The sequence below is a fragment of the Cavia porcellus genome, unplaced genomic scaffold (assembly GCF_034190915.1).
Source record: "Cavia porcellus strain 051 isolate PalLab524CR breed Dunkin Hartley unplaced genomic scaffold, mCavPor4.1 scaffold_18, whole genome shotgun sequence".
In the NCBI taxonomy this organism is placed as follows: Eukaryota; Metazoa; Chordata; class Mammalia; order Rodentia; family Caviidae; genus Cavia; species Cavia porcellus.
In genome coordinates, this window is record NW_026947501.1 from 73,246,744 (window position 1) to 73,261,185 (window position 14,442).

Sequence of the window (14,442 nt, forward strand, 5' to 3'; positions counted from 1 at the left end):
TTTCTTTCTCTTTCTCTCTTTTTCTTTCCTTTTTGAGATAGTGTCTTGCTATGCAATTCAGGCTGGCTTTGAGCTCACTTTGTAGCTCAAACTGATCTCAAACTTGTAATGATCTTCCTGCCTCAGCCTACCGAGTGCTGGGATTACAGGTGTGCACCAACAAGCCCGGCTTGGGTTTCTTAACAGACTATCCATCAAGCTCTTGTGGAAGGACACTGTCATCCTCAAACTCACTCCAGCGAGACACAACACACTGGCACAGGTGTGCTCAGCCTGTATCCAGAAGGAGGCCCATACAGACATCCTTGGTTATCACTGCTGGAGAAGCCTGGCTGGCAGCCCTCACAGGCTCCGCTCCTAGTCACCCACTGCAACACGCTTCCAGGCTGAGTCAGGAAGAAGCCTGCAGAATAGAGGACAGCAGAATCTGCTCAGCTCCAGCCTGACTGCAGACTCTCTGTGTCCACGTGCCCTCAGCAGCCCTGCCTACAAGGTGACAGGCACTAGATGGCAGCAACATCACTCTGCCGCCAGGCTTCCTAAGGTCCCTTCCCCAGGCACCACCTGGGCACTGCCTCTAGACCTCAGAGAGGCAGCAGTCCAGCCATTCAGAAGAACTGCTGCATGCACCTGGCCCCTCCTCCCTCCTGCTGTCTAAAGAGTACTCAGGGACAGCCCAACAGCAAAGTGCACACACATAGTGCTGTCCACGCCTGCTCAAGAGTAGGCGGAATGTCTTGCCCATTTTTAAACCAGCCACTCTGGAAAGGCAGCACTTCTCCAGACAAGCGCACAGAGGATGCAGAGTAAGGCAAGCCTGCCTTCTGAAGGAAACCCATAAATTCTAAACACTCCTGATCCTGTGACATCTGTAAGGAGCGCTGAGCAAACCGAACCAAGTTCAAGGCAAATGCAATCAGCAGCTGTTGAGCCTAGGAGCCCCCATGAGGATCGACACATGCCAGGCACAAAGGCACCGTAGTGCACACGGGCCACAGCCCAACACACAGGACCTGGCCTCGGGTCAGCAGGTCTGAGAGGCTGAGCATCTGCCACTCTAAGAGATCCCTCAGTGATGGGTCTGAGAGACACATATGCTCTTGTGTAGTAATGCACACCCAAACACTGCACATTTACTTTCACATCGAAAAGGCAGTTTCCACACTCATGTGCCAAAGCACACAGGTCACACACCTGACCACTGCTACTCATCTTCTCCACATCTTACTGTTTGAGTCACCCTCACTTTTGCCTAAAAGTAAAGTAGTACTTTTCATTTTTTAAAACTGGGGGGCCCAGGAAGAATCAAAGGATACCAAAGTTTAAGGTCAATCCAGTGACAATCTCACCTGTGGGCTCCCAAGCACACAGGACAGGACATCCACTTCAAGGACAGAGCCCAGTCACAAAGGCAGACTCCAGCAAGAACCACAGGCTGCAGGCTGCCCCATCACGGCCAAGCCTGGAGGCTTAGGAAGTGCCTGGCTGCATTCCTTTCCCCTTCTCCCCCACAACCCTCTTAGCTATAGTGGTCACTAGGCCTGCCCTACATGAATGAAGACCAAGGGATCCACAGACCAGACAGAGGATCAGACGTATCAGCCTGATGACAACAGAGCAACGCAGACAGCAGGGCTTGCCCCATGGGGACCACACCCCATGTTTCCTCTTGCTCCTGCATAGAGCTCAGCTTGCTCCCCTCCACAGGTCACACCTGAGCACAGGACACAACACAGCTATATGCGTACCAGGATCTTCTTCAGAAGGGGCTGAGGTCACAAGGGCAAATTTGGTGTTATAGCGAGCTTTCTGTTTCTCATTGAGCATGTTCCACTGGGACCCCAGCAATTCTTCAATCTCCTCGCCTGATGCATCTGGGTGCTCAGCAATGACCTGTGAACACAGTTAAGGGACAGTAAGAACCTGTGCACACATAGCTCATTCATGCGCTGCACAAAATCAAGTGCATGACCACTGAGAGCTTGGCGTGTGTCATTTTTACTGTTCCATCAAGGAGACGTGTCCCAAATGCAGCTTCCAATACAAACAGCTCTTAACTGAAGCTGTGATTCATTGAAACCTAAGGTGAAAGTATCAGTAAATGTAAGAGAAAAACCTATACTTTTCCAAACCTTCTTGAACTATATGTAAGTTATCCTTGAAAGCTCAGCAGTACAGCAAGCCCCACACAAGGGGTCACCTGTGAGCAAAGAGCCAGGAACTGGCCAGGCTTCCTCGCAGTCACCGCACCCTGAGCTCCCAAGCTAAACGCAATTTACCAATGCACTCTTCACACTGCCAAGGTAGCCCTTCAGGATCAGGGCATCCACACCCAAGGAGGGCACTAGAAACGCAGGCTCTGCCTGCCCCCACCAGAAATCTGCATTTCCACAAGGCCTCCAGGTAGACCAGACAGACAGCAATAACCTAGGGAGTTTAAAACTTACCATGGTGAGGTCTGCCCAAGCTCAGTGGCCTGCCATCTGCATGCCGAAGGCTTCCCACGGGCTCCTAACGGCCGCTGGCACACTTGCTTTGGCAGCACATATACCATCATGCCCTTGAGTCTGAGAGGCACTGACAGAGGGCACTGCCCAAGTGCCTACATGATACCATCTCTGACACACCTCTTTTTAGGGTGACACAAGCGTAAAGAATTATTTTTGTACTTTTCAAACACTGAAAAAAGAATGTTTTATCACATGGAAAAAACAACTTAAAAGCTCAGTGCTTAGACGCTGCCACAAGCCCTTGCTGCTGTCCTGCCCATGGCTGTTTACCCTCTGGTGTCACTGCCTGTGGTGCCCTTGTGCACTAACCAGGGTGCTCTGGGAATTATGCTCTTCTGCTTGCAGTTCTGTGAATCTGACCAGGTGAAGATGCTATCTCCACCCCTTGTGAAATGAGGCAGGTGGTAAGAAATCAACAGGCTGGGGGCTGGGGATTTAGTTCAGCGGCATAAGCTCCTGCCTTGCAAGCAGGCAGTTGTGAGTTCGATCCCCGGTACCGATAAAAAGGAAAAAGACAAGAAAGAAAGGAAAGGAAGGAAAGAAAGGAAAGAAAGGAAAGAAAGGAAAGAAAGAAAGAAAGAAAGAAAGAAATTAGCAGGCTGATGTACAGTAGTTACGACCATGGCCTGGACCTTCCTGCTACCTGCCCAGCCCACGCCCTTGCTCACTGTGAACCCTTCTCACAGTAGTATCTGCCTTCCTGCCACCTGGTTGACCACATGATCATCCTCTGCCCTGGTGCCCCTTGTGAACACCAATACCCCCATCCCACCTGCCTCTCCAGATGAAAGTGAAGGCAACCTGTGTGCCATCCCTGGCCGCCTATCTGTGACCTCCCAGCTTCTGTGCTGGCCAGAGGAGTCTGACCCAATATGCCTTGCCCTTCTTCTCAGGGTCCCATTGCTACTATACCCTGCCTAGCAGTTTCCAGTGCTATACCCCAGCCCCAGCCACCTGGGCTTTGTGTCCCCCATTTGCTGCCTTACTCCACCCAACTCCTTGGGCCTTCTTCAGCCCCACACAGCACACTCACTTGCTGACCTTCCTCAGGTCCCCAATCTCTGCCCCATCCCCTCCCACCCCACCCCTGTATCTGTGATCAGCACAAGCATGAACAGACACAAAGTCTCCACAGCCCATGCTCAGCTCCAGCCTCCTGCTGAGTAGGCTGATCTCACCCCTGAAGAACTTCACGACTTCAGATCAGAGGGTCAGCAACCCTCTGAACTGAAGTTCTGAATCCCTGGTTCTCCATCGTGTCTGTCCACTTCCTGACATTCCCAATTCAAAAGGCCCCTTCCAGAACCAGCCATTGAAGCCTGTCTCCCCATTCCCCAGCCTCAGGGCTCCGCTGCAACTTCCACAGTCCTGCTTACCCAGCCCTGATTCTCTCCTTCTCCCTCTCCTGACAGCACCACTGGAGACAATAGTGTCAGTCTCTGGCCCATGACGCATGTCCTCAGGTCTCCGCTCACAGTCTGCTTAGGGGTGGGCAGAAAGTAAAGAGCAGCACCACCCTGCACCAGCTGCCTGCTGCCCATCCATTTCTCATCTCTCACCTATGTGCTTGAAGGATGGCAGTGAAAAGGTCTTCCATACCTAGGTCAGTAACTTATGACCACATGTGCCAGTTTGCATACCAAAGCAGTATCCAGGTGTCCTCTGATCTACAATTTTTCTACCCAAGGATGCTGTGAAAGCAATGTGCTCAGTAGAAACCAGACTTCCAATTTGAATTCTGATCGCTCAGGGTCCTTTCAGGTAGTGCCAGGCAGTAGTCAGTACACACAGCTCCAGATAGCACAAGGGGAACCGGACCCTTAACAACTGCTGGGAGGCTGAGCTGTGGCCTTGGGTAGGATGATTCATGAAATTTCCACTTTCAGTATTTTCAGTTTACAGCAGGTTTCCTAGGACACAACCCGTGGTACACTGCAAGCGTCTGTATGCAGCACACTGCTTACCACACACATGTGCCACAGGCAGGGCTGCCTCCTGCTGCAGCTGCTCACTAGTGAGGGAGACCGACTTGGTATTCCTGAGTTCATACTCAGGAGTATAACTTTATACTCCAGCGGAATCAGCTAGAAACAAGTATAAATCATTTATATCCACCCCACCCCAGAATGCCATTACAGCTTTCAGGCACAAGTTTGCAACATAACAGACCTAACACAGAGATATCTAAGAGATACCTAACACACAGCACACAACTGTGGCTATTTCTTTATGTCTAATGAACTATTTCAGGCAAACCAAACAAATATGGAAAACGGCAGTGATCCACAGGTCCACGCACAGCTCATTGAAGCATCACCATCCAAGACTGCCAGCCCTCCTTGATCGCCCTCCACAGCCTGCACACCTCCTTCCAGAGCTTCCTTTTGCTTTCACTTTCAAACTTGGAAGAAGGATGTGGCCATGGCCAGCGGCCATTCTCCAGGACAGGCCCATGAGCCCCCAACCCATCAGGCCTGAATTTGTACTTGCATCACAGTGAGGATGGTGCTGTATGACCCCCACGTCCAGCAGTGAGAGCTACTGCCTGTCCCTTTCTCAGATCCCCTGCTCTGGGGGAAGCCAGGGCTCTCAACCATGGGGAGAGCCACAAGGTGAGGAATCAAGGCCTCCTGTCGCGCCTAAGTGAGGACCTGGAAGCAGGCCCTCAGGCCCCAGCCAGCCTGAGAGGATGCAGCCCCAGCTGGCATCTGACTGCACCCTGGGAGACACTGCAGCCTCTCTTTCTCACCCAGAGATCTGAGGAGATGGTGTTACTGTTGCTGCTCCAAGCCACTATGTCTGGAGGCAACTCCCTATGTACAACCAGTAACTAACAAAAGTACAAAGAATTTGGGCCAGGGATTTAGCTCAATGGCATAAGCGCCTACCTGACAAGCACAAGGTCATGAGTTCAATCCCCAGTATCAAAGGAAGAGAAAAAGAACTGGCGCACAATATCTGTTAAATTCTGATGAAGTTTTTTTCATCTTTAACATAAGATTAGGACAGGAAATGGTGGAAAAGACTCAGAAACTCAAGCCAAAATCTGCTAATGAAACTGCTGCTAACACTGCCTAGCCCAGTGACAGTGAACCTTTTGGAGCTTCAATGACAACAAACAGCTGACTGTGGCTCGTGTCCCAGAGTTCCCACCACTGACTTAGGCTTCTGTTTGCGCGTGTGCAGGTTACTGAGCACTGAATCCAAGGTGTTGCACTGAGCTATATCCCCAACCCTTTTTATCCTGAGATGGAGTTACCCAGGCTAGGCTGGAACCTGCAGTCCTCCCTCAGCTGCCCAGAGCACTGAGATTATAGGCCTTTGCTATCCAGCTGCTGCCTCTGGCTTTCTCAAGAACAGAGACTCAGGGAAAAACTGGAGGAGACAGTCCACACATCTGAAGATCCATTTTCAGTAGGTCAGTACTATTCCTGATTCATAAGGAGGAGGCTGAAAACCACCCTTGCATGCTTGAGAAAAAGCCTGAAACCCCCCTCAAAGGCTCCCTGGCTCCTGTCTCACGATTTCCTACAACGTGAACAACCATCTCTGTCAATGCCTGCTGGTCCTGCACTGTGCCAGAGCACCTGCCTCAAAATGGGTGCTGACCAAATCTCCAGTGACAATGTTTGGAAAACAGGTACGATTTGTTACTGGTTCCTTAATCACTCTGTGTAGTTGGGGGAACTCCTAAATAGAAAATTCCCAAGAAAATAAAATTAAACTATAATAAAAAGTCTTTTGGAGCTGGGGATTTAGCTCAGTGGCATAAGCGCCTGCCTTACAAGCAGGCAGTCGTGAGTTCGATCCCCAGTACCAATAAAAAGGAAAAAGACAAAAAAAACCCACACACACACACAAAAGTCTTTTGTTCTACCCTATAAAATGGCTCACTTCAAGAAACAGTGAACTAAAGAGAGGGCTTGGTTCCTTACAATAGAACTGAGCCTTTACAATGTCAAATAGAACATGTATTTTATTAAAACAGTAAAATTTTTTTTTCCCGTCTTTTTCCTTTTTATCGGTACTGGGGATCGAACTCACAACTGCCTGCTTGCAAGGCAGGTGCTTATGCCACTGAGCTAAATCCCCAGCCCCTAAAACAGTAAAATTACTTAAATATTTTAATCCTAGGCATGGTGGTACATACCTGTAATGTATGTACAGCCTTGCACGCTGGAGGCTGAGGCAGGAGGATGGCTCCAAGTTCAAAGTCAGCCAAAGCTGACCTTAACCTTTTGAATGCAAGGCCACCTGAACTGCATAGAGAATCTATAAATTTGTCTATAAATAAATATTTTAATCACTAGTGTATTATTGTCCTTTTATATCTCATGGAAGTAATCTTTAACATGCTCACAGCCAGTGGATCCGTAAGCTTACAAATGGGTGCACCCCATATCTGATGCTCCGAAAATGTTCCCCAGAGTTGGACATCAAGGGTGCAGAGCTCCCAGCAAGGTGGCCCAGCAGCACCACTTCTTCCTGAGAGGAGCTGGGCAGCAGGCCAAAGACAAGGTAAGTGTCTGCCCCCAAAGACCCAGCTGGTGCCCTACTAACAGGTGTTAGAGCCAAATCTCAGTGGAACTCACTGCTGAAAAGCAGGTCTTCTTACCAAATGACTATTCCTCCAATCTAGAAACTACTGCAGGACGCCCTTCCGTGCCCACCAGAATACTGACCTCATCCCGATGCTTCTGACAGAAAACTAAAAACTGAGATGCTGCATCTCCCTTCCTGCTGCGTGGAGTAGAGGCCGAGACCTTCTTCCTTCCAGGGGGAGACCCAACTCCTCTTTTGGACTCAACCTCTGTAGACTTCTGTGGAGTGCTAGTCTCCGGGCCGGCATCGCTCTCCTGGCTCTCAGCACAGCTCGCCTGCTTGGCTCTGCGCCTCCTTTTCACGGGCACGCCCTCCTCTCGCGCAGCCCAGGGGTCTGTGGCAGCCACGTCCCTGACCCCAGTGGGCTCTGCCGCTTCTCCAGAGCCCTCGGTGGCAATGCCAGCCTCCCTGGCTACCTGGGGGTTGAGGTGCAGCTGGTCCCCCACATAGAGGAAAGTGAATTTGGCCTTGCGCTCCTCCACCGACATGCCAGCAGCCTCCTCTGCCTGAATGATGCCCATGTCCCACTGAGCCCTCAGCTTCCCGGAAATAGGTTTCAGCAGCTGTGAAGACAGACATCAGACATGGGGAGTTTTATTACATGAACATAAGACGTCAATCACTTCAAGACATCTTTATAATTTCAGATAGACTTAGAAATCAAAACCTAGTAAGACTAACCAACTTGGCAGGGTTTAGCTGCAATTCAGCCAATAATTATTGTTTCTTTAGAATTCCAATCACATTAACTAATGTGATCTAATATACATAAAAACGGAGATAAAAATTACAAAGTAAATTATTTCTAGGAGTCATCCACTGAGTAAAAGAAAAATAAGTTGTCTCTAAAGACACTTTCTATATTTTATAGCATACTTGGGGAAAAAGAAAACAATGACACAAAAAGTCATTTCAAACAGTTATGATCCAAACAAGATAAATAACATAAATAATAAAGATTAAAATCTTGGTCTGTGAGCTCACTGAAGGAACATCTACCACCTTGATTTTCTCGGCTTTTGTGGGTGCCTGCCTGGCACTTTCCTGGCATAACTTTTCAAACTGTCCTTCTCCTTCAAAAGCAACAAGGCTCTTCTCAAATATCCACGCTCTTTCTGGGGCATCACCAAAGAACTGTACGTGATACTGGCGTGCGCTCTTCTTTTGACCTTTATTTTTAAAATAGAAGGTTAGAACATCAACATTAGAATCTGGGGGGACTAAGATGACAAAATGTAATCCATTAACTAGTGATTTCCTACTGTTTATCTTTTTCTGTAAATCTGTATAACTTGTACCCTTTCTCTGCTTTTTTTTTTCTTTTTCTCCTTAAATAAAATTAAAAAAAAAAAAAAAAAAGAATCTGGGGGGAAATTAGGCAAGTCTATTGTGGTTTAGACATTGTCTTACTTGTTGCTGTGTGAGTCTATTACCCTCAGAAAGGTCCAGGCTGCATCCCAAGAGGGAACCTCACTGAGGAGAAACAAAGAAATTAACTGTGGTTCACCCCTGTAATCCCAGCACCCAGGAGGCCGAGTTAGGAGGATCTCTATGAGTTCAAGGCCAGCCTGTGCTGCACAGTGAGGTCTAGGCAGCCTGGAATACACAGTGAACCCGTTTCAAAAAAAGAAGAAAAATCCCAAAGATTAAAATTAATTTTAAAAGGGCTGGGGATGTGGCTCAGCATGAAAGGCTCATTACATGGAGTGGGGGGGGAGGGAGGAAGTGAGGATATGCAAAGCTGCGTAAGAAGAAAAGGACTGGCCAGACTCCTTCATCTCCTCCCTCTGGAGTCCCCTCAAGGAGAGGCCAGGCAAGAGCACAACAGACAGCATGAGCAAGGGGTACCATAATAGGGAGGGCACAATGACCGTGCAGGGGACATACAGCCAGGACACAGTGGCACCACTGCTATCACTCCTGGCTGAGGAAGAAACCACATCCCTCCCACTGGGCAAAGAGAGCCTAAATGGGGAAAAGAGACTCCAGGACCCCAAACCAAGGGGACGTAACCTGGGGGTGCCTCAGAGCCGACGTCAGAGTCAAGTAAGGGAAGCAGAGTGTCTGCAGCCCCTCTCCTACCCTTGGGAAGGAAACTCCCGAAGAAGCCTCTGCGCCAGCTCTCAGAGAGCCCCAAGGAGAAAAAGGCAGTGCTGGAGCCCCCACAGCCTCTGTGCCCTGCAGCCAGCCTCTGAAAAATGAGCCCCAACAGAGTTCAGGGCAGCCCTATGGAGCCCCAGGTAGAGCACAAGGAAGCAGACAGCCAGCAGAGACACTTTCTTAACTGGTGATGAAAAGAGCACAGGAAAAGAAACAAGCAGTCAAATTTTTAAAATACAACCAGGAAAACAAAATTCATCAAGAACACCTGAAAGTCTGGGTGCGGTGCACACTCTTTGTAATCTCAGTACTCTTGAGAGGCTGAGGCAGGAGAATCCCAAGTGTAACCCCAGCCTGAACAACTCAGTAAGACCCTGACTCAAAAAACAAAAAAAGATTTTGGGATATATCTCACTGTACAGGTTCCAGATTCAATCCTCCGTTCTGCCAAAAAAAATTAAAAGAGGGTTGGAAGATAAGAAATCTCTCCAAAAGAAAAAGATTAAAATGAAAAATATCTATTCCCATTAAAAATCTACAAGATCAATCCAGAAGGTTCAAAGCCCAAATAACATCTTCTTTGGAAAGAGGAACAGAGAAATTCCAAGAATTAACAGAAAATCACGCCTCGGAACTTAAACTGCCACTTAGGGCTTTACCCAATCCACACCCATAGCAAGGCACAGTTCTGTGAAAGCCACACCACAGACAGCAGGAAAAAGGACAGAAGCCATGAAAGAGGAGCAAATCATGCAGTGACAGGAACCTGTGGTGACAGGCTCCACAAGTACAGCCCCGAACTCTGGGTTCTAGAGGGAAGTGGAGCAGAACCTCTCAAAAGCCGAGGGGAATTATTCTCAGGGCAAGATTCATTGCATCTAAGGACAGAAAAGCAGCATTCTCTGAACCACAGGGACTCGAATTTATCTCCCCTACTTTACCCCGCAGAACACACACACTCAGAATTAAACCCAGGCCTCTCTTGTTTTTGAGACAAGTTGCCCAGGCTGGACTCCAAATGTAGAATCCACCTGACTCAGCTCCCCACGGTGCTGGGATCGCAGGCATGCACCACCTCAACCAGCTCCACAAACATTTTCTTTTCTTTTTTTGTCTTTTTGAGACAGGGTCTCCCTATGCAGTTCAGGCTGGCCTTAAGCTCACTTTGTAGCCCAGGGTGGTCTCAAACTCGAAATGATCCTCCTGCCTCAGCCTCCCGAATGCTGGGATTACAGGTATGAGCCACCACGCCTGGCTTACACAAATTTTCTGAGAAGGCCAAAATGTCTTCCTGGGGATGGGAATGCAGCACAATGGTACAGCACTTGCCTAGCAGCCCAGCTTCCATCCCCAGCACCACAAAATAAACAAAGAAAACGTGCCAAGAAAGAGGACAACATGCCACTACAGAAGACAACGTGAGTGACTCGGGCAGCGTGAGCAGCACACAAGGACAGCACCAACAAGCGGAACTGCACGGCCAGTGAGCCAACACTCACCAGGAGCAGAGGCAGCAAGAAAAAAGGCAGGACTCACACACAGGCTTTCTTCTTTTTCTTCATATGGAAAAGCAAACACAGTACACCTATCTGTACCAACAGAAGAAGCTACATGAAGGGGAGGTCTGGGGGCTTCAGCAGTATTGGGCAACTGTTGGGAGCCCTTGCAGCTGGAGATTGATCACATGTGTGGTGCTAAAGCAAGGCCAGCCCACAAAAATCAGAGACCAAAACAAGCTATGTAAACAAGTTGTTCCAACAGGAAGAAGGCAAGGGGCCCAGGCCTGCCAGGCAAACAAGTTGCTAGGCAGTGAGGTTGAAACTGACATTCTCTGGAGGCTATAAATCCATGTGCTATAGTGGTTGAGCAGTTCCCTTCAGGAGTTCCTATCAGGAGGATAAGGGCTCCACCTGACCCCAGCTTTGTCTTTTATTTTTCACATCCTCTCCAGGTCCTTAATCCTAAGAACCTCAGGAGCTGCATTGAATCTCGGTAGGCAATGGTGAGCTGTAGCCCTGGCCTTTTTTGAATTTTTTAAAGACAGGCTCTCACTGAATTGCTGAATGGCCTCCAATTTACAATCTGCCTGCTTGCACTTCCAATGTAACTAGAATAACAAGAGTGTGCCACCACAGCCACAGAAGGACAAGTTTCAAAGTCATGGGTTTGGGGGCCAGGGACACAGCTCAGCAGCACAGTGCCTGTCTGGCAAGTACAATATCCTGAGTTCAATTCCTGGTACAAAAAAAAAAAGTCAGGGAGATACATACTTAAAAAAACTAAGGCTTTCCAGATTGCAATAAATAACTCTGGAAAAACAAAAGATTGCTCAAAAATGCAGGGCTTAGCTCAGTGGCATAAGTGCCTGCCTGGCAAGCGCAAGGTTGTGAGTTCAATCCCTGGTGGAAAGAAAGAGAAAGGAAGGAAGAAAGGAAGGAAGGAAAGAAAGAAAGAAAAAGAAAGAAAAGGAAAGAAAGAAGGGCTGGGGATTTAGCTCAGCGGCATAAGCGCCAGCCTTGCAAGCAGACAGTCATGAGTTCGATCTCTGGTACCGATAAAAAACAAAAAAAAAGAAAGAAAGAAAAGTAAAAAATACGCAATTATGGAACACCACATGGCCTGAACTGGTATTTATGGAATTGAAATTATAATTACTTTTATTTAATAAAATAGTGGCTTAACTATATATGGAGAGAACGGAGGCAATGGTTGGAGAGTTTAATACTCATTTTCTATAATAAAAACTCAACAGAAAACACACAGAAATGACAGCTGCATTCGCCACGGCCCACCCCCTCACAGGAGAACATTTCAGCCTTCTGGGAAAATATGTGCAGAGCTGGGTGAGGTGGCACAGGCCTATGCGACCAGCACTTGGGGGACTTGGGAAGATTGCCACCCCCAGTTTGAGGCCAGTCTAGACTACACAATAACTGTCTCAAAAAACTCAAAAATAAAAAAATTCCCAGGGCCTCATAATACCAAATGAGTAATCTACCCCCTCATTTAGTACCATCTGATTTGTTTATAAGTGTGCAAACTTAATTTGAAAATACCCAAGATTCAGGAACATGTTAAGGGATCTGTGACTTCTTCCAGTAATTTCTTTGAGAGAGCTTTTTGAGACAGGGCCTCACTATACTTCAGGCTAACCTTGAGCTCACTATGGAGCCCAGGCTGGCCTTTGAACTTGCATCAATCCTTCCTCCTCAGTCTTTTGAGGGCTGGGATTACAGATGTGTGCCACCACACCCAGCTCTCCCATAATTTTAATACTATCAGAGAAGCCAGTCGTTGGTGGCACATGTCTACCATCCCAGTACTCTAGGAGGCTGAGGCAGGAATAAAAGTTTGAGCCCACCTTGGATAATGCAGCAAGACCCTATCTCAAAATAAAAAATGAAAAAAAGAGCTGGGAACACAGCTCAGAGCAAAGGCTCTGGGTTCAATTCTCAGTACTAATTAAGACAGATATATGAGCTGGGCGTGGTGGCTCACGGAGGCTGAGGTAGGAGGATCATAGCGAGTTCGAGACCAGCCTGGGCTACAAAGTGAGCTCAAGGTCAGCCTGAACTGCATAGCGAGACCCTGTCTCAAAAAAGACAAAAAAAAAAAAAAAAAAGACAGATATATGTCACAACAATTTTATAATGAAATTTTATAGCACATGTAATGAAATAATATGGACTTGAATTGTGTTTATAAATAAATGATACAAAGAATGATCTTGATATGTCATAACACAGAAGAGGCATTACTATACTCAAGTTTACAAAATACATAAATACTTTTTTAAGTTCTTTCCAATCTATGAATTTGATAACATAACCAAATTTTCTCCTTTGCAATGTCTTTAATCTGTGTAACTGTCTGTGGTCCACATGGAGAGAATTTACAGTTTGCTTTGTCTCATATCAGCCAGCTAGCTTAGAACAACTGTCTCGACCTTGCTCTGCTGTGCCCATGGCCAATCAACTTCCTCCCTGCCCATGTTCTCATTCCGGGCAGGTGCCTTGCAGGGGACTGAGCTCCCTGCCCCAACTCATGTGGCCATAGGATGCCCCACCCCTCTCTTCAGATTCTGTGGGACCTGTGGAGTTGAGCAGCCATCCCTGCATGCAGAATAGAGCCCACAAGAGATGAGGCTGGGGCTCCAGAAGGAAGAGCAGCCATAGATGCAGACCAGAGTTACACCCCAGAAGCAAGAAGGTATGATGCACAGAGCAAAGTCACAAGGACAAGAGATTAGACTGCTTACTGGGAATCAGCACAGCATGACCACGAGCTTCTCAGTTCATTCCCAGTGGGGGCGCCAGAGCCCCACAATAGGCCAAGCAGAAATTGAAGGAACTACCAGCAGAAAATGGCCACCCACTATCCAGGTGGGGAATTCTCTAACAGCTTTGTATAAACAATAAAAAACCTCAGACACAGTGTTGAGCCACAAGCCAGAAGACCTGCTGTTGGGGACTGTGCTCAGTGCTCAGGACCAGATCTGGAAGTGGTCCCTGCATGTACCTGGCTCCAGGGCCACAGATGATACCATCCTATCAGAGGGGTAACAAATGCTACTTCCCTGTCACACTGCAGACCTGTAGCCTGATTAATCTCACCCTTGGGTTCCAGCTTCCCTGGGGAAGGAACCCTCCCTTTCTGGCAAGCCCAAAAGTCCATGGGGGACAAGACCAAAGAAAGCAGCAATGTTGTGGCACTCATCTGCCTCTGAGCCTCTCGTACAGCACAGCCACCCACAGGCTGTGGAGCCACTCTGGTCTCCACCACCCTGGCCCAACCCTTCCAATCTATGTCTACACAGCCCACAGCACTGCCGTCCCTGACTCCCCACAGTTGCCTGGTTCACAGCCAGTCAAACAGACCTGTGTGGCACACAGGCGACAATGTGAGGACCCAGGCCTAGTGGGGGCAAGCCAGTTGTCACAGAGCGCAGGCCTCCAGCAGAGGCCAACAGAGGACATGACTGTGCGGCCCAGAGGCCTGGCCAGGCAGCAAGCTGCAGAAGCTCAGCCCGAACTCATACCATCTCATCTCCTGCAGATCAAATTTCAGCTTTACTAGGGAGGAACTGTCTAGAACAACCTCAAACTAGCCAACCTTTGTTTACATTTCCTCCAAAACTATTTGCTCTCTACTGATGACATGTTCTTCAGCTGTTCCATCACCAATTTAACTACCTTGATTTTGTAAGACATTGATGACCATTTCTAGCCAT

At 48.2% G+C, this 14,442-nt stretch overlaps 1 protein-coding gene across 6 annotated transcripts in view; it reads right to left on the bottom strand.

Annotated features, from left to right (window-relative positions):
• Nsd2 (nuclear receptor binding SET domain protein 2) overlaps positions 1-14,442 on the bottom strand; it is a 75,686-nt gene that overhangs the window by 32,391 nt on the left and 28,853 nt on the right. For all 6 annotated transcript variants that reach the window (XM_063230301.1, XM_003471548.5, XM_063230297.1 and 3 more), the window contains 3 exons: positions 8,115-8,281; positions 7,193-7,675; positions 1,749-1,893 (listed from right to left, as the gene is read on the bottom strand). In XM_063230301.1, coding sequence (XP_063086371.1) covers positions 1,749-1,893; positions 7,193-7,675; positions 8,115-8,281 — 795 coding nt within the window. The remainder of the gene's footprint in view (positions 1-1,748; positions 1,894-7,192; positions 7,676-8,114; positions 8,282-14,442) is intronic.